This window comes from Arvicanthis niloticus, chromosome 2 (genome assembly GCF_011762505.2).
Source record: "Arvicanthis niloticus isolate mArvNil1 chromosome 2, mArvNil1.pat.X, whole genome shotgun sequence".
Classification (NCBI taxonomy): domain Eukaryota; kingdom Metazoa; phylum Chordata; class Mammalia; order Rodentia; family Muridae; genus Arvicanthis; species Arvicanthis niloticus.
Window position 1 is genome coordinate 11,394,115 of NC_047659.1, and position 20,995 is coordinate 11,415,109.

Here is a 20,995-nt window from a genome sequence, read left to right on the forward strand (position 1 = left end):
CAGAGGGGTCACTTGGAGCCCACCACAAGCAAAAGACTGAAGTTCAGGGTCTGCATTCACTGGAAGGCATGGGACAGAGGATGGTCCTATGCTTTATTTATTCTTTAGGAAAGCCTTCTATACAAAGTTTCCAGTAAGCATATCCCTCTGGCTTTACTGCCCCAGGGTGCCACGCTTTAGGCCATGTGCACTGTTCATCAGTCTCAAGGTTGTGTGTCCCAGCACCACCCCTGGGACTAGCGACTTCGAGGCAGGCTTCAGTGGAGACACGCTCCCCTCCCAGATCTGCCATCCTCTCGTTCTAGCTCTGCTCATTCAAGGCCATAGCATACTGACTCTTTGTGGAAGAAAAAGAAATCATTTAGGTATCTATATTATAAATGCAGTTATATAAAAACTAAACAGGTTTGCAGATATTAACAGAAAAGCACTCATAGGAAAAGCACTCATAAAGTGTTAGCACAGAGTCCCTGCAGATGTGTATTCTAAATATTGTTATTTATTATTATTATTATTATTAGCTCAAATTTGATAAAACAAATTAACCATTGCTTCTGGATGCCACCTCCCAAACTCTGATATCAGCTGTTAAAAGTATCAGATGAAGTAATCATTCATATGACCAGAATATTTTGTATGAAATTCTCAAAATATAAAAATATTATCAAATCAAACAAACAAAAACCATGGTGGATGGATGGGGCTGGAGAAATGGCTCAGCAGGTAACAGCACTTCCTGCTGGTTCAGAGGACACAGGTTCAGTTCCCAGCAACCATCCGACTCCCAATCTTCCGAAACTCCAGCTCCAGAGGACCTGACACCCTCTTCTGGACTCCACAGACTGCATGCATATTAAAAGGAAAACACCTGCCCAGAACACCAGGCCCAGGACACCTGAAGACCAAATTCTCAGCACAAAGGAGATTTATTTGTCCTAGATAGACAATGGGCAGGGAATAAGAGACAAAGACAGGAAATAGAGGATGAGGAAAGGCAACAAGGGAGAGCAAGCAGGGGTATTTGTCCCAGAGGATAAAGGACTGCCTCTAGAAAGAGGAAACACACATGGCCTATAGAAAAATGGCTTATAAAGGTAAAGAGGAAAAACCCAATGTTAAGATGAGCTGATTAATTTTAACTGGGCATGTTAATTAGGTGAATAAGGGGGGCTTTTGATTGCTAGACTTCAACACTTTGATAAGTAGACCTTGGTAATCAGTTTCAAGGGGGAGGAAGTAGCCAAATAAGGAAATAGACCTTGGTGGCTAGCATTAAGAATGTAATCTAACAGTTTTTAGCAAGGCAGGAAATAAGGAAGAAAGGCAAGGCTAGCGAGAGCCATGTTTATGAACTGGCTAGAGTCCCTTCATGTATACTGCACACACACACACACACACACATACACAGACAAATAAATATATAAACCCCTTTAAAAATTGAAAATATATGCCCACATATAAAAACCATATTCAGACATATGGATGTATACATAATAAAAAATAAAAGTAAAATAAGGCCTTTTAAAATTTAAGTTTACAAGAACTTTACTGTGCTAATGAAAGTGAGCTTTTATTACAATTTAAAAGACATCCTTTTTTTGAAAATAGTAGGACAAGTCACAGTCATTTATGGAAAAAAATGTCATATTTTCAAACATAATTGTGTAGCATTTTTCCCTTGGTATATTTCTAATAAAGTATCTTTAACAAGTAGGCATTCATGTGGCCCATCAATCAATTAGGTTTTCTAATTGATGACATATAAAGAAGACCCTTGCTGTCATTTTAGCTTGCAAAGACTCTGTGGCCTACAGTGGGGCTGGGGAGGGGGGTGTCATGTCAGGAAAAGCTGCTAGAAAACAGCAAAACCCACTCATTTCTGATAAGTAACCCATAGAAGATAAGTCAAAGGTCAAAAGATCAAGGATATAGTTTCCCTTGCTGTCCTACTCCAAGTCCCATAAAAACAAGACTTATCATCCTATTGCAATCACTGTGTCATCAAACAATACTATTTGATGGTATGTGTTTGCCTGCTTAGTATCTATGTCCTTGAGTAGAATGCAAGCTAAACTGGGTGCATACATTTACTTGTCTGGTTAACTGTTATGTCCTGCAGCAAAGTGAGTAGGTGATGAAGGAAGAAAAAAAAGGGTTGGGGAGCAAGCTATAATGCAAACCAGTGAGAATAATTAAAATGCTCAAACACAAGCTGGTCCAGGAGTGATGGTCCATGCCTTGAATGCCAGCACTGAGAGGCAGAGGCAGGCATATCTCTGTGAGTTCGAGGTCAATCTGGTCTAAAAAGAAGGTTCCAGGCAGCCTGGCTACACAGAGAGACCATGTCTCAAAACAAATGAAAAACCATTAAATCATTTGCAATAATCATTTGCAATGCTTTTTTTAAAAGACCAAAATTGTTGAAATCTCTCTCTCTCTCTCCCCTAGTTTATGCATTTTCCAAACTTTGTGCAAAGATCTTGGTATTTTAAAACTAGAAATAATAGTAAACCTTAAAATTGTCAAGTGCAGTGACATCTGCTTGTAATCCCAATGCCTCTGGAGTTTGAAGCAACTGAGATTCTATTTCAAGACAACCACTTTTAAAGGGGCCGAGGGTTTAGCTCACTGGAACAAAGCTTGTCTGTCATGTAAAAGACCCTGTGTTCCATCCTCAGTACAAAACAAAAATATCCAACACTGAAGATCTGCACAACAACAAAGAACAGGCCATAACACAGAGAGCCTTAAACTCCAGGGAAAAGAGTATACTGCACCCCACAAACCAGCAGGCTACCATAGTTTTAAGCAAAGCATCAGAGCACCACAGTGGTACTAAGGGTAAGATGATTAAAACTAAGCTGCGGGGACTGAGCCTGGGGACAAACAGGCATGCAAAACGGTCATATTAGCTTATATACAAAAAGGATCAGTGGAAACCACTAGTCCAAGAGAGGAAAGCAAAGCTAGTAAAAAAGTCACCCCCTCCCCCAAAAAAGATTGAGAGTCTTGGTGATCAGTTCAGCAGGACTAGGGGCTCCAGAATTTTGCTTAATTAGGAAATAGTATAAAACTAGGTGGAAATGTCTCCTGCTTGAATCTTACTCAGGTCTGGCATACCCTTAGTTTTCTAGCTGAAACAATGTCTCACATATTTGTGTTAATATTGTGGGATCTATATGAAAATGATGGCTTCTATCAGAATCTATGGAGAGAAGAAAACAAGATAAAAGAGAAATTCTTTTCCAAAGCTGGACTGACCCCTGGCTTGAAAAATGCCCCAGAGGCATCGTCACAGTCAGTCTGCACTAAGTCCTTGATAGCTCTTCTGTGTCATTCCGTAGGTCACCATAGACAATTAACTACCATATCCAATCAGTTACCTCACTCCACACTGGGGACACTAGCAGGCTTTCTCACTTGGCCTGACAGAGACTAGTGTTTTATGGTAATGTGATCAATCAGGCAGAGCTGTGTCTCTAGACTATCACTGTCTCAGGTGTTTGCAGACAGTAGACATAAGCAGAGTAAATGTTCAGTTCTTAGAGGAGCTGCAGAGAGGGCTCAGCAGTTGAGAGCAAAATACCTGGTTGCCGGTTCAAAGCACCCACATGGTGGCTCACAACAGTCCCCAACACCAGTTCCAGAGGACCTGATGCCTTCCGACTGTCATGAGCTCTTGCACACATTGGTACACAGACAGACATGCAGGCAAAACACCCGTCACAGAGAAAATAAAAATAATCTTTAAAAAATTATTTAAAACAAACCTTTATTAGTTTCATTAAAAACACCACCACCACCACCACCACCACCAAACCAACACTGCCTTGGCGTCAGAATGGAAAGGATGTAGTTAGTCCCAAAGCCTCTAGCTACATTAAGCCACTCGTTTTCAGAGTCACTCAGTTGGCAGCTACCTAGTTATATTTCCAGGACAGGAAAAGGCTGCTGACACATGGGTTCCAAGAGATGGACCACCTGTCTAGTCACAGAAAGGAGCTCATATAGTCAAAGCAATGAAGACTCTAAGACTGGCCAGCCAGTTTCTCTGGAAACAACCTATGGGGAGTGAAGGGGGAAAGCTGTGCAGACGATTCATGGCTTCACATACCTGGCATCAAGGAACCTTGATCTTAAAATCATAACTGCTTCACACGTGCTTTGCTTGAGCTGCATCTGAATAGAACTAAATTTCCGATGGATGATGCCCACCATCCTCTCGATCTCTTTTGGGGAAATGGGACGCGTTCTACTCTGTTCTCGGAGAAGGTTCATCACATGTGTTGTAAATTCATTACATGCCTGTAACAGGGAGAAAAAAATTACGCCTTAGGAAACGGAAGCTTTGTATTACTACACCCAGACATTCACCCATCTGAATTTCTACCTCACTCACAATGGCCAGCAGCACTATGCAGTGAGTAGGGAGAGTGTGAACTAAGAAACTGAGGAGGTACTGGTTATATGGTTAAAACAGCAAAAATTCTGAAACTGAATGGCCAGACATGCAAGGGACCCTGACTTCCCTTCCCACCTGGCCCTGCTCCACTTACAGATGTTTCCCCCTGGAATGCACTGGTGGCCATTTCCTATCAAGTGCATGCTCATGACTAATACTAAATACTTTCTATTTTCTCCAGGGTGTTGTGCTTACTCAACAAATGTTAAAATTTTTCTAGAGTTGCCAAATGAGCAAGAGCTGGCCTTCAGAGATGAGATGCGGTATTATTTATCACATAAGCCAGTGTAAAGGCCAATAGAAGGATGGGTAAGAAGTGTTCTGCTAATTCCGAAGGAGTGGTGGCGTCCAGAAGCTTTTGGTAGAAGTGATGTCTCTGCTCTAAAGAGCAGAGGGATTTTTGCAGATAAAGACAGGTCAGGAGATCACAAGCATAGCATCCTAGTGATATGATATGTTGAGTTCAGAGGAGCGACAGCAGAGAGAACAGGAGGAGAAAGAACAGATTCCTGGTTTGTTTTGTTTGGTAAATCCACTAGCACGGGGATTCTGGCCTGAGTAAGCACACAGCTTTTTAAAGCAAGCATTCTAATAACATCAGTTTAGTTATCTACCATGCAGGCCTCCATCAAACAAATCAGCTTTTCAGGGGAAAGGCAGAGGAGACCAAGAATCCAAGCTGAGTGTGAAACATTTTAGCTAGCAACCCTGAGAGACCATCTCTTCAGTTGCCCTACTGAAGTCCATGCACAGTGCTGTGGAAGTGGATGTGTACTGAAATTAAGTGGATGTGTACTGAAATTCCTCAGTGAATAAACAGCAGTCTGCACTCTGAATAAAGAGCACCTGGCATCTTAAGGCCACAGGAAAACACATTCTGAAGCTGTGATAATGTCCACCTCCCTCAACATTGCTCATTAGAGCAATGTTTCTTAACTGCTCACTGAAGAGCTAACCTTGCCACTTATTCAAGCTTTCCTACACATGCTCTAAGAAGAACTAACAGTAAGTCTTGCTCACATTTCATCTGAAGCATTTCCCAAATGTTTTAAATTGTGAGAATTTGTTCTTTGTGAGTAGTGACTGAGTTACAGGGTTCTTCAGAGTGAAGTTGTACACGACACACTGCAAACAGTCAATAAGCACCCACAGGCTGATAGGCTTTTGTACTCAAGAGTGAGAGTAAGACTTGTTAACATCCATAAAACCAGCACCCTGCACCATAACCAAAGGCATCTAAACTGCAGCCCTGGGGGAGGCTTAGGATAAGACTTAGGAAGTTAGCCAGTCTCTCCTGAAACTGTAATGCACGTGTGTATTCTAAGGAGAAGACTCCGGGAATTTAGTTTGTTTCCTTTTTAGAATCAAAGATAATCTATACATTTTAAAAGGCCAGTAGTTATTGTCCTAACATTCAGTAATTTCTAATAAACAGTAAAATATTAAGGATTTCTGTAGATTAAAACCAGTTCTTAGGCTGGGTATGGTAGGTAGTGCATGCCTTTAATTTCAGCATTCAGAGGAGGCAGAGGCCGCTAGATCTCTAATGAGTTTAAAGTAGCCTGGTCTATAAAGTGAATTCCAGGCTAGCTTGGATTACAAAGAGAGGCACTGCCTCAAAAAGGAATAAAAAACAAACAAACAAACAAACAGCTTTTTTTATCTTTAAGAAAACCAAACTTTTAAAAAGTAAATTTAAGATTTCTCTGCTACATCATCAACCTGGATTTACACCAAGCCAAAAGCAAGTGGCCATGTGGCCAAGAAAGACATGTATATATTTTCTCCTGTACTTTCCCTAAGGGAATGCTTATAATGTTTCTAAATTGTATAATATGACAACCTCAGCCTCTAGTTTTCTCATAAGTAAAATGAAAAATGTTGAACTATTTCTCACAGGATTAGCAAATTCTATAGTCCCATAGAATGTTAACAGATGGTCCAAAGGTACAGTATGTTTAGAAAGTGATGAGCTAACTGAAGCTGTGAAATATATTTTTTGCAGGGCTCCTGGGTGTTTCTATGCCGACATATGTGCACACTAAATCCCCAAGGACAGCCTTTCTAACTTTACTCATAATTGGCCACAAGACTTCGTATCTTGGGAACAGTGCTTCCCAATAAAACATAGAGTGAGCCACAAAGGATTTTATTCTTTATAAGCCAACATTTAAAAAACTGGTTAAAATTAATTTTAATGATCTATCTTATTCTAATAACTCATAAATAACATTTCAATACATAACCAATGCTTTAAAACTGTCATTGAGGTCCTTCAGATCCTTTTCTGTACTCTTTCAGTCTCAAGTTGAGGTTAAGTTGGACTAGCTTAATTAACATACTTCACTAGCTACCTGTGGGTAATGGCTCCTGACTATTGCATGGGGCTGCACAGCACCAGACCATTTTGTGGAACAATAGGTTTAGTAATCCTTGACTTATCAGACAGACACACACACACACACACAACAAAGAAATATCACAACCACACTGTCACATAAACACATAGGCCAGTCTCATTCAGGAACACTCTTGGTGAAAATTACAAATGGTCCATCTTATTACATCTCAGCCTTCAAGGACATCTAATATTCCCCATGACAAAGGGCAAGTATGCAGAAAGCACTTCTGCATATCAAAAAGTGACAAACTTGAAAAAACTCATTGTATGGTCAAAATCAAGAGTTTAGTTACTTTCCCCAGAATGCTATTTTTATATGAAAACTGATAAACTATTATTAGTTAGAGTTGGATATTTGGCAAATGTTTTCTCAAAAATGAGACAAGTGAGTCAACGTAGAACTAAACAGCTTGCAGAATTTGTACCAATGATAAAATGTTAGCTTTCGAATGGAAATTTGGATTTCTGAAAACCTGTGACCTTGACAGTATCCCTGAAGACACTCTGATATTCAGTGTTGACATTAGGGGGGGTCTATTTTCATAGTGTATAATACTGATGTGTATTATACACACAAGATATCTCAAGCCAGTGAGCTAATACTTCCAAAATAATCAATGCACTATAGTACAAAACCATGCATAGGGAAAATCTATTCAAACTACAAATTGGACTAATGGGCTCCCAAGGAACAGAGCACATGTTCATCCATACAGTTTCAGATGACCTCCTGTCATGTTTTGGTGGATCAAAGAGGATATCCACAATTTTCTGAAAGGGTCACTGGTATCCAGCTATCTCTCCTCTTTCAATGTGTAAGCCCAGAAATCTCTTATAAACTTCAACTGTATGACAACTGATTGATTAGGGGAGTGAATATATGATTAAAGCTCACCTCTATCATGCCTAAGATTAGTGTCTGCAGAAGGGAAAAGCAATGTTCTTCTCACAAATGTTTAAATGTTTTTGTTGGTAGTGGGTTTTTTGTTTGTTTTTTTTTTTTAAGTCAGGGTCTCATTATCTTACCCTGGCATACCTGGAACTTCCTAAACCAGGCTGGCCTCGTACACACAGAGATCCACATGCCTCTTCCTTCCAAATATTGGAATTAAAGATATAGGTTGTCACTATGCCCAGCTGAAGGTTATTTTTTTTAAAGTAAAACTTATAAAATTAGGCTAACCTGTAATCACTTGCTGTTAATTTTTCAAATGATTAATGAAGACTTGAGTTTTCCTATTATGATAAATGTTGACAGAATCTACCAAAGAAAGCTTCCACAGGGTGCGAGTCTTCAGAAGTTTTAAGAGTCTAAGTCCTGCGACTGCAAACTGAGAAGTTTGGTTGGAGTATAAACAGAGTTCTAATGTCCTCACCTCATTTTGCAGATTTCTGTAAACCTACTTATACATTATGGTTGCAGGGCAATGTCACTGTAAGTAATTCAAGACATTATGAAAATGACTCCTGAAATATTAGTTCTCTCTGTTTTTGTCTGAATTTTACCCTCTCCAGGATGAATATTTTCTTTGTGGCTCCTAATAGGCATCTAGAGGCTCACAGGAAAAAAAAGAAAAAGGTTCAAAGAAAAAAAATTGCATTTAAAAACTCATAATTTCCAAAAACATTTGCTGAATGTCTCACAACTTATTAAAGGAAGCCATCTATGAATGGAAATGCTGGTGAGCATTTGGCATTAGCCCAGCACTCCCAGAACTCAGAGCTTTTCTTTAAGCCAGTAGTTCATACATGATTAATTAGAACATCTCATTTATGTGTGTGCACTTTAGCTCATTACTCTAAGTAAAATTCGTTAAGTATTTACATTTAGATAATTAAAATCTGGGTACACCCTTAAGAAAGATGCATACACTTTAGACAAAGTGATATTTTTTCCCTACACCACTGAAAGTAAATTACAGCCTCATTTTCAGCATCATCTGTACTGGCTTCAGAGGAAAGCACAGCAATGTCTCATCATCTACTCTTTAAAAAGGTGTACTTTCACAGGAACAGATAACAGAGTGGGTACTCAAATGTCTACAGAGCTGTTTGGAAAGTTCGCCCAAACAGATGCTGGTCCTGATGCTCACACTGCACTCACATGGCAGGACATCCACATACCTCCCTGCATCTAAGATGACATCACTAATACAGACACTTTTCATCATCTTAGTTTGCCAAGTGGAATTATCAGTTAAAAACTTGCTAGTAAATATTTGTAATATAAATGCAAATTTACCTTGCTTAACTAGAATATTTAGGAAAAGGAGTTTTGATTTCTTGAACTTTCTGATAAGAATATTAGGCAGAACCCCCTTTTCCTTTCAATCCGGCCACTAAAAACTAGGATGAATTTCTGTGTTTTAAAACATACACTATATTGATGCAATTTACATAAATCATGAAAAGTTTCATCTGATAAAATATTTTAATCAATCTTCCATAAGTTCTTTTCCTCACCATTTACTTCTTTCTCTTTAGAAAACAGAAACCAACTGATAATCTAGGATTTAAAATATTTACATTCTAGATAATATTCTGGTGATATATTTTAGCTAGTAAAACTGTCTTCTTGATATCCAAATATATTTTATTTATATGCAAACCTAAAGTTTTCAGTGGTTCTTAAAATTTTTTTTGATGGTGACTTTTTCAGTTGAAATTGCTTTTTATTCTTTTAAATTCATATAATTGAATGTAAAACTGTAAAATCAGACAAAGGACAAACAAATTTTAAAACCTGAATCAGTTTTTGCAACTATCTACATAAGACTAGTGTTGGCAACTCCCATAACTCTCATTCTAAAACCTACTTTTGATGGAAAGAGTAACTCTCTCTTAGGTAGATGCCCTGTCAGGTGATTTGCATGCTTACAGTCCTAGTTACTTCCAAATTAAAGAGTCGCTGAACCCAGGAATTTGGGCCCAGCCTCAAGAGCACAGTGAGACAAACAGTAGTTGCCCTGACTTTAACTATTCAGTTTCTAAATGCTTTGCTCACCTCATATGACCTTACTCTAATGTTAAAGATTTTCATATTCGTTGAATGCTTATTAAATCTACAAATTCTTATTTGAGAATAAAAGTTAACATTAAAAAATCTTGTATAAGCCAGCTGGAATGAGATCAATATACAGCCAACCAACCAGTAACTTACTTAGAGAAAAAGAGAGGAATATGCAAATATTCCTTCCAAGCAAGAAAAACCTTGGCATGAAAGCTAGTGGGTAAAACTTGGCTGCATATGCTGGCATATGCCTGTAATCTCAGCTGCTGAGAAGGCTGAAGCCAGAGGATCACAAGTTCAAAGCCAGCCTGGGTAGCTCAGCTACACCCTGTCTTGATACAAAGTCACAGGGGCTAGAGTAGAACACTTGTTCAGCACATCTGAGACCTTAAAATAAAACACTTCCCCTGAAGCCATAGGTGAAAAGAGCCTAGCTAGAGAGATCAAAATATAAAATTTGCACCAGTTAGTGTCCTTCGTTTATCTACATACTTATTAGGGAAGGAAAAATGGAACAAAGCATTTGTGGTAACACAGCGATCTATCAGCACCTTTTTTGCCACTACCACAAATTGAACCTAGGACCACATACCAGCTGAAGGGATCCCTCACTGAGCTATACCTTCAAGTGGTAACAACAGCATGTTTAACCTGATAAAATTCCTTTGAAAGCAAAGGTGATTTTTGCCAGCCAATTCCAGTATATAATGTAGGGATGCTCCAAAACCACAAACATAGCCTTTACTTTGGCTTAAATTCTTCCACCCTCCATTCCCAAGGAGTCCCACGTTCTCTGTAGCATTTTGCAATTGTAAACAGTACCTGGATTTGAGTGCATTCAGAGTTTCGTCTGGTTCTAGTGCTTTAGTGGACTTGGGATGAATTCAAGGAGCAAGTTTCTAGTCACTTAAGAAAGGTTGGGAACCTTACAATATTTTTGCCTTCAGCAAAAATGTATTTCAATATAATTATAGTAGATAGCTTTCAATGTGTCATCTCTATTATAGCAGCTGTAAATTAAAGCATGAATTGCCTGTATACAAGCATTTCTTCTGCTACAAGCAGAGTGGGAGAGCTGCATCGAGCATGATATATCTTTTCCTCTTCAACTGAGGACAAACACTGAGGTCAAATCTCATTTGCAAAACCAGTGTGTCTCTTCTCTTTTGGTAGCAAGGTAGAGAAACCAAGAAAGCACAGCTCATCTGAGAGCTTCAGTTTTTAAAAACAAGACTCATTAGTACCCATGGCTTCTGTTCATTCATAATTCATCAATTTTAACATCAGGGCCTCTAGTCATAGGTACATATTTGAAAAATACAGTAAAGACATTTTCTAAGAATTGTAGCTAGTCAAGAAGATGGAGGCTTGTCTCTCAACAAAAAGAAAGCAATAAACTCAAGATGAAGTATTGCAAGGTGTTTGCTGAAAGCCTTGGGAAACGATCATACCCCAGGTAGGTGTCAGATCAACGGGACCAAAGTAGAATGGTATTATTTCCTGTTGAATGATGGTAATATTAAAAACCCTCACTGTAACACACAACCAGTATGTAATATTTCAAAAACATTTATAATTGAATTTGGATGATTATCCCAAAAATCATTAAATTTCTGAATCTATGAAATAGAGATGTATGATCAAAGAACATTTTCTGGAGGGGAAAGAACAGAATTCTACAGACAATCCATCCCTAATATGCAAAGCTGAACCTTGTAGCTTAGATGTGATTTTGCTCCTGCTGTAGCTTGCTCAGCTGTGACTGTGGCTGCGTTTGTAACTTGTAAGGTTCTTTAATTTACTGCAGTGGTGATGTTTGTTAATTTTATGGCAATCTAAATCTGAGCAGGCTTCAGATACATTTTCATTACAGCTTTATTGCAAAACACAGCAGAGTAAATACCGCTTAAGATTCTGGTGTAGCTTATTTCTTTGGGACTCACAGAATCTGCCTTGATGCACAAGGCCTTTCTACCTTCTGATAAACGTTCTGTCATTTGGCATTCCCATGATCACTTGTAAGAAGAAAATATGATTTTGGAAAGTCTTTAAGATACTTGTTTTCATCTGTTTTTGTTCTCATTTCAAACACAAACTAACATGGGCCAATCCTTGGATGCCTGACTATGATGGTCTGCATTATTTCCCAGCTCTTTGTGTGACAATGAAACTCAATAGACAAGGATGGCCTATGATCAGAAACTGATCTGATGCTTGATTCTGACACTGATGTGTGACCCTAGACAATCAATTCATCTAGAGAATGGAAATACAATACAATCTATTTTAGAGATGTTCCTCTTTCCCCTCACTCAACTCTATTTATCCATTCAAGTAACCATAGCCCCTTGTTCTTGTGTCCAAACAAAGGGAAATCTCTTCCTGTAAAACAACGCTGGCAGAGACACTGTGCTAAAGCTGTCCAAAGACAACGCAAGAGTGAAACACCACTACTTCATCTGTAAACAGCTGAGACTACAGGACACAGTTTGTAAACTACAGTCCTGCTAAGTCTAAGAACACTTCATCATCATCTGTCTGTTCATAGTGCCACATGGAGCCCACATATCTATATGTGTCTTTCTGACATGTTAAAAATGAGAAAGGAAATATTCATTGAAATATCTATGAAGCCACTAACTATATCCAGAAATAAATCCATTATAACCTTTAAATTTGATATTTCTCAATTTTCTATTTAATTCAAATATAATCTTTTAGTCCATGTAGAACTTACATATAATGTGCATTTTTAAGGCAAAATGTATGCACACACACAAGCGCACACACATACACCCTAGTGAGCTGATTCTGGTATGAGTTGACAGTGAAGTTATAAAGTCTCTTGAAAAATTGTTAGGACATTTCTAAGACAAGAGTGCTTGCATCCTTGCCTTCCACTGATGCCAGCTTCACCCAGCTTCTAACAGGGCCATGTGGGTGAAGTAGTGAGTCTGGTGCAAAGAAAGAATACTGTGACAGGGACAGTCAGGACTGACCAGAACAGTGATACCACTTGGCCCCAATATACCCATTTCTATGCAAGGTGACTAGTGGTAGTTGCCTGGAAAATATGCATACATCTATTTAGCATAAAGTTATACAATTAGGATTATACTACAATTAGAACCATTTTCTACTGTTTATGCTCAGGGCAACCTTTCAAACATGAGTTATTTTGTTTATTCTCAATTATTCAGGTCAAGTCAGAAAGCTGGATTTTTTTTCGTACACATACACAATAATTTTCCAAAGTTCTTATCTAAACATTCTCTTCTAAAATGTATCCTTGCAAATAAAACATACTTTTGAATACCAGAAAGTTCTGCCCAGGAAATAGAAAATTTTGTAGCATTAATTTGCATTTCATTTTAATATACACTATATGTAACTTTCTACTCTTAAAATGCTCACCTCTAGGATAAAGATGGAACATTTGTTTGATACTATCATCCTCAGAATGTAAGAAAAGGTAAGGGTAGGGGGCCAACATATACAATTGAAACTGTTCAGAGACCTGTGATAAATCAGTACTAACACCAGAGCGGTTTCCAGGGATCAATGGAGTAAGAGTGAAGAGGGGAAGGGGAGAAAACAGAAGAGGGAGAGGGAGGGGAGAGGGAAGAAAAAGAGGGAGAGGGAGACAGAGACAGAGAGAACATGAAACAAAGGTTGCTAGAGCAGTGGGCATGCTCTCTGGTGTTGTAAGCGTATGCATCTGTCCAAGTGCATAGACTCTGTGAGTCCAAGAGAGGTCCAGAACAGAATATGGACCCTGGGTGCTGATGTGTCAGTGGTGGTTCATGAGCTGTAACAAAGAGATCTCTCTAGCAGGTGGTGTTGCTAAGTAAGCCATGCATGCATATGTGAGAGCAGGGGAGACATCTATGAAATAATACTGCTGTGATCCTAAAACTGCTCTTAGACTTTTTCTTTAAGGAAAAGAAAAGTCATCAGGAACACCTCTCCACCCCACAAATACACAGAATTCCCACTAAAGTGTACGGGCATTATGAATAACTGCCAACATATAGTATTTATGGGTAAAATTATACAAAAAAGTGAAGGAGAAAGACAGTTGAGATTGGCAGGACACTAATTGCTTATCTGGGCAACAACTCTCTGGTATCACCTGCATGAAGTCCTGTTGTTGTATGTGAGACAGTGGTCCAACTTTGCTGTTCAGGCTGGGCTTAAATTCCTGGTCAGAAGCAATCGTCTTGCCTCAGCCTCCCCAGTAGCTGAGACTAGAGACAAGCAACTACACCAGGTTATTGTTTTGACCCCCAAATATGGCAATTTTACAGGATTCAACCTAACATTATAGTGCATCTTCTAAAGACCTTTCAAATGAGAATCTAGGTTGACTGAGAAGTCCTTAATCTAAAGATTTTAGCTTTATATCGCTAACTTAAATAGTTGAAATTGACTGCCCACATTTTACCACATTACACTGAATCCAGGAACCACTTATTTAGAGTTAAAGTGAAAATGTGACTTTCTGTTGTTGGCACATAATACAATAACATAGCTTAAACTAAGATACTTGAGGCTCAATGAAGTATGGCTAGTAAATTTGCTGAGAGTTTTAATCTTTATTCTTTGTGATCAGGGCTTTAGCACACAATGCCTGGTCTGCCCTGTCCTGTTACGATCACAATTAAGCAGAAGACCTCATCCTCAGATGATCTCAGAAACTCCTTTCAAATAGCCTAGCACAGTCCATAGAATTAATTCCTACGAGGATCCTAGAACTCAGTGTACAACAGCAAAAGCTCACCAAGCAAGGGTGCTTCCCTTTTTACAAGCTGCTAAGGCTTATGAACAGAGCCAGTGCCTAGGTCCAATTCTACAGAGCGCTTCAGGGCACCAAATGAGAGGTTAGCAAGAAGGAAGGGCTTACAGGTGTGGTGGTTAATTATGAGTGTGAGGAATGAGGGAAACTGAGACAAAGGGATAGAGGGTTAGCTTTGCCCTGAAAGCTCAAAGCATTTTCATTCCATGGCTCCCACACCTCCCTTGGTTTTCTACATACATCATCATTGCTTCTTTTAGTCTATGTGTTAACACCTACCCCTTGTGGCCCTCGGAATTGGTTAGTACGGTCTAGTAGAAGAGCAATAGAGGGTTTGTGCAGGACTGAGAGTGGCGGCTGCTGACCTGTTCATATTTCTCCAGTTCTGTGTGATAGATTTGTCTGATCTGGGTCAATTTGGCTCTGTAATCTGAGTGTTCAATAGAGTTATCTGAAGAACCTCCAGAGGCTGCCGCGGCTGCAGCTGCTGCCGCCGATCCCCCACCTTTCTCAGGACCTGAAACCCCTTCTGCCAAAAGCATATTGTCCAGTCTCATTAGCTGGGGGTCGGGAGGGTCTTCCTCCTGGGCTCCTCTGATGCTGAGACCTTCAAGGAAAGAGAAAGACAGAAGAAGCGAGAGACAGAGGACAAACAGTGTGAGTATTTTGTTTATTTGAGAAAATGATCAAAAACAACATCAGTGTACTACAATTCATGCTGAGAGCTTCACTGCTCACATCTGATAAACAAGCCTGACTATGAGAACTGTTTTCAAAACACATTTACATGCATCCTAGGACTCCTAATACAGCCCTCATGATGTAGCTCCAGCTTGGACTCTTTAAATTGGTAAACCTGATTTCTTAGGATATTCTGATTATCTAAATTTCAGATTTAAATGATTTATGCATAAAGTAGGAAGGAGTTCCTAGAAAGAAGAAAACAATGCAGAGACATACAATCATCAAACTGTGCTTAATCTGTCTCTCTGTAAGTCAGAGAAACAAAATTGAAAATTCACATAAAATAATTTTAAATTACAAGCTGTTTTAAAAATTTAGAAAGAATCAGGACTAGATGGCTTGCTATCATGCAATCTCAAAAACAAGGTACATTCAATATGAAGTGATTAACTAGACTTAAATAGATATTAAAACGGCATTGTTAGGCACATGCCACCGAACTGCACAAAGACACCAAATACAGTTTAAAATGTGCCACTGACATAGCAATTGAATACTGGGCACAGTAGCCTCAATCTCATTCTGCTTTTAAATCAAGAACGTCCAAGTGATGCCAGTCAGCAGCCTCTTCTGAGTACTATAGATCACAGCTGACAATTCATAGGTTTAATCAGGTCACACAGGCTTTCTGCCAACATGTTTTCAACAACACAGAAGACAAAGTTTTAAAATAATTATCATGGTATAAAAAGCACTGGAGTCATGACAGCTCAAAATCAGCATTTTCATTAATGTGTAACACAATCTAAACTATCCCAGCCCAATTAACCTCTGTAAATCTGTTCGGAAGCAGGTTCCCCACACTAGTTACAAGCCGTGGGGAGGGGAAGTTGGCATCTCACATGTTTGCATTTGGATTCTGCCTCTTGCTCGTGTGCCTGTTGTTTATCCACAGTAGCATACACTCTGTGTCTGGTGTAACTTACATGACAGTAACATCTATAAGCTGCCAAGTACTCAACTGATCACCAGCTCTGAGATTTCATATGCTAACCTACATGTACCATCAATTCTTTTACGAACAGACTTCATCCGCAGACGCCCTGAATTATACTCACAGCGTGACAGAGCTCTCGGTTGCTTTAGCTCAAATACACAACTCTGATTTCCTCCCCACCCCCAAACATTTTAAAGCTGTCACTTTTGCTTAAAAATAATTTCAACTGAATAATACAACTAAGTCACCATAATTTAAAATTATATCAGTTGCCTGTTCAGAGACAAATAAGATCTGAAAATTATAACATATGAAGGCAATAAATTCATTTAGGGAAACCAAAAGTTAGATAACTCTTTAAGCTAAAAATCTCTAGAAACATGTTATTGCTGATAGCAAGGAAGACAAACATGGACTTGCTAGTTAACTAGGGGACCAGAAAGAACTGCCTCATGGTGTTCTAGAACTGCTCCATATTGGCTAAGTTTGTGTTTTCTACTTAACATCTTTCTTTTCTTCCTTCTAAAACTCTAAACTGTTTCAAGTCTTAAGACCTTGTGACTGGGGCCCACTCCTGGCTTACACACCTTGTTCTTCATGCCTTGACGTAAGTGAGCTCACTGGGTGACTTCCTCTTGCAGGTCCAGTTCTGTTTAATTTTAAATCAAGTTAGGCTCTTTATATTTATCTGTTTTAAGTCAAATTTTGTCGGGGGGGGGGGCGTATTTCTCCTCTCTATTTCTAGATAATTATATGTCTTTTAAAAAGCGGGGAAATGTTCTGTGCTGGCGAGTGATAGAGTCTCCCTTCGTAGCACAAGCCTGATCCCCTTGCCTTCTCCTTCTGAGGCTGGGATTACCTACAGGTGTGAGCCACCATACCTGGCTGCAAATGTGTATAGTTTTAAAAATATGACTTACAGTTTCTGTAAGGTTTCTAATTTCCCCTTCTATTTAAGCACACGGATCTTTTCCTCGTGGCATGTGGTAAGGTCCTTTAACAGTACATCAATAGCCAGAGCCAAAATTATTACACTTCTTTGAGTTCCCTGCACAGTGTGGCAGACAGGAGTAGATGCTCACTGACAAATACGCCAGGGAAACAGACCATGAGGGAGAGGAAAAGTCAGCAGGACTCCAACAGGCATAAAGTGACTAGGTACCTATGGCGATCTAATAGCACTTAATATTATATATGGGCTACCACCCTGTGCTACTAAGAGGCTCAGTAGCAGTGGACACAAGAAAACCTATAAGTACATATTGAAACAGCTCTAATACTTTCTATGATGCCTGCTTTCTAAAACCATAAGTAAATCAACATGTGCTTGCCTCAAGAACAAGAAAACTGTCTTAACAAAATCCTTCTGTGTTTACTTTCTAAGTGATGTGCATCAAATCCCATGAGGAAAATTGTTTCTTAACTCTTCAAACTCTGTCAATAAAATGGACTGAAGAGCATTGTGTAATTACGCAGCACCGAGAAGGCTGTTTATCAATAATGAAGTTATTTTCAAAACTCCAGTTTGAAAAGTGAATATATTTTCCCTATTAAGCAAAGTAACAATTATGGGATGCCTAAATAGTAATACTTGATTCATAAAGTTACTTTCCATTTGAATACTTGTATTTGTTTCTTTACTTAAGTCATTGTCTGATAACTCAGCCTTCCTACCTCTCTATCATTACTACTAGGCCCTCTGACCTCTCTAGGGTACACATGGCTTCCAGTCACAACATCCACTCCTCTGGGCACCTATAAACATTTTTAGAAACCGAGATTTGCAAAGGCCAGAATGAATCAGCCCATGGCATCAAAAGGTCCTGGTAACGTCCCACTGAAACTTGGTGAAACAACAACTTTAAAATTTCAATTCAAAATGTGTATATTCTGGAGCACATAAATAGGTTTATAAAGTTTAACATCAAGGTTTTTGGTTATCACAGCACATTATTAATTTTTGTTTTGTTTTGTTAGAGGCAAAAACAAAACAAAAACTCAGAACTCCATTTACAGTCTACTTATAGCCATGCCATTCATTTCAGTATCCACAAGATCCAGACAAATCATACAAACACAGTAAAACATTGTTTAACAATGAACTTGGCTTTGTTATAAGCCCACAGTTTTTGCATATCTTTCAGCAGATCCTAATTAGCTGTCTTTCAACACGCTGTGCACCTGCCCCACAGATAATGGGAGAGAGCATCTGCATAGACAACTGCATCTGAGGGCAATAAATAAATTACGGGTCAAAATTATTATAAAGCTTTCTCCGAATACACACACACCCTTCACAATACTAAGCTGCAGATGTGAAAAGTACCTACAGCCCACTCAAATAGTATGATTACGGGGCTGTTTCAGTTCAATAATCTGACTGTAATTCAGGCATTTTCAACAGCTCATTAAGGGTTCATTAATATATAGGCGAGCTTTTGAATTATAAATAAGCAGATTAGGACTCTGCATTGGCTGGACTGTGCAGTGCTAGCCTCCTCAGCACAACACTATCCACAACAAGGCTTGACCTGAGAGGAGGAGGTACAAACTTGGGTCACTAAGCTTTGTGGCTCTGTCTTTTCAAGAACCAAAGCCACTAGGCTACGAGTAAGCTCTGTCTGTCCAGGACCAGAGTGGCTTCAGAACACAGCGACTGCAGATATGTCATTCACATGTCAGGAATCACACTAAGGTCCAGCCTTACAGCATCTCCATCCACAATTTTAAAATGGCAATGAATAAAAGTGAGGAAACCATTTTGTTGGTAGAGTACATTATTTGTCAAGAAATTAAACTTTGTAGAAACTTGGGTTTCTTCCCTACTATGCAGACTATAAAACAAGACTAACTATACACAAAGCTTGGCCTACAAGGTCTCTGTGGTTTTTTCTGACCACGTATTTTTGGTTCATTTGCCTCCCATGCCACAAATGTACCTCAGAGAACAGCAGTTTAGCCGAATAATATAAACAAAGCCAGATCAGATAACTTCAACAGGACTTGAATTGTTGAGGCTTTAAAACAAGTAACAATTCTAGCATTCCCAGCTGGCCTTACAGTTTTGCACAGATTTCATTTTGTGTCTGTTATGTAATAAGCAGGACTGTGGTCAGAAGTTATGAACCTGACTAATGACAATATCAACTCCATTTTAAAAATTCAAGCCAGCCATCATTTGAGAAATCTAATCACATTATGAAGATTAATATAAACACACTTCTCTTTTCCTATCCAAACATGGGAAACAAACAAAATAAAACATACAAGCAAGCAAACAAACAAACAAACAACCCTGCCTGCAGCCTGTTAGGAAGCTGCTAGATAGAGCACGACACGGAGGGCCTAGAGACAGAATGACATCGCCAGCTAATTACTGCACGATTCCATTTGAAACCATTATTTTTTAAATTTGTTCAAACTGTCATATAATGTGGACACAAGTAGAGAAAGGTATTGACAAACTCTGTACCACTGCGTAAGGGGACGTGAGAGTTGAGGGGTTAGAGGGGAGGTGAGAGGCTGTGGTTCTCAGGAGAAACAGTGGGTAGACTAGAGACAGAACTAAGGGCACCAAGTCCTTAAATGCTGACCCTTAAATGAAGAGAAAATGGAAAGGCAAAGGGAAGAAAGGAAAGAGGGAAAGGGCAGAGAGTTGAGAGGGAAAGGGAAGAATTAAACAGGAGAAAGAAGGGCGACAGGGGAGGAGAACAGAGCAGCACCAGCATCTCCTGAGCCCCATAAAGGAAGGGCAGGCTCATACCCTTTTACAGAGAGCAACGGGAAATCAGTTAATTCTTAAAATGTTATGAATGAACGACAGAGAATCCAGTTGCCTAGCTCAACCCTTGGCCCCAATGCACATCCCACGCCCACTCCAAACCAACCGCCTTTTAAGTCCATGTTAGTGTCTAATTCACTGAATATGGCAGTCATATTACAAGCTAATGTCACTTCCACTCCTGTTTAAGGTGGCTGTGTGGTGTGTGCACGTTTTTCATGTCAGGTATATTAAATATAACACGGCAATGCACTGCACATTTCCACGCCAACCTAGTTGTCACTTTCGCTTGACTCATTCTCTATTGAGGAAAAATGCAGCACTGGGAATTTACAAGGCTTTTCAGTTAAATGGACATAAATCACAGGTTTCATTCAAACCGAATAATCACTGGCCATAAAGAGCTACTTGTCTCTTACCATATATTACAGTGAAGTTCCTGTGAGCAGTAATGCAGCCATTCATGGCAAAGAAAAACAGAGCGAGACATTAAGAACTGACATGTAATCCTGTTAGGGCCCTGACGTGGAGAGTGTGGCTGACATTTTTATCATATATGTCCATTTCTATTTGGAAAATCAGAGGAATAAAAATGATTACTTCACTGCCCAAATCTACCTTCCTAAAACAGCCCACTGAGGTTTGTTTACATGCTGGGAAACTGCTTACTAGAAATTCATAAATCTAAGATTTTGAAGCATTTCCCCTGATGGTTAAATTGAAGATATGACTAGAAAGATTCCCCATAATGCTTCTCCACACCTCCATTTCCTTCACTTTCAACACATAAACTGTCAATCTGTTGCTTTATTACATTTCTCCTTCATTATAAAGCTGTTGGCAGAATGCCTGTCTCTAACACCCA

At 39.2% G+C, this 20,995-nt stretch overlaps 1 protein-coding gene across 3 annotated transcripts in view; it reads right to left on the reverse strand.

Moving 5' to 3' along the window:
• Positions 1–20,995, reverse strand: part of Pbx3 (PBX homeobox 3) — a 193,460-nt gene that overhangs the window by 30,385 nt on the left and 142,080 nt on the right. For all 3 annotated transcript variants that reach the window (XM_034494572.2, XM_076928548.1, XM_076928550.1), the window contains 2 exons: positions 15,034–15,275; positions 4,115–4,305 (listed from right to left, as the gene is read on the reverse strand). In XM_034494572.2, coding sequence (XP_034350463.1) covers positions 4,115–4,305; positions 15,034–15,275 — 433 coding nt within the window. The remainder of the gene's footprint in view (positions 1–4,114; positions 4,306–15,033; positions 15,276–20,995) is intronic.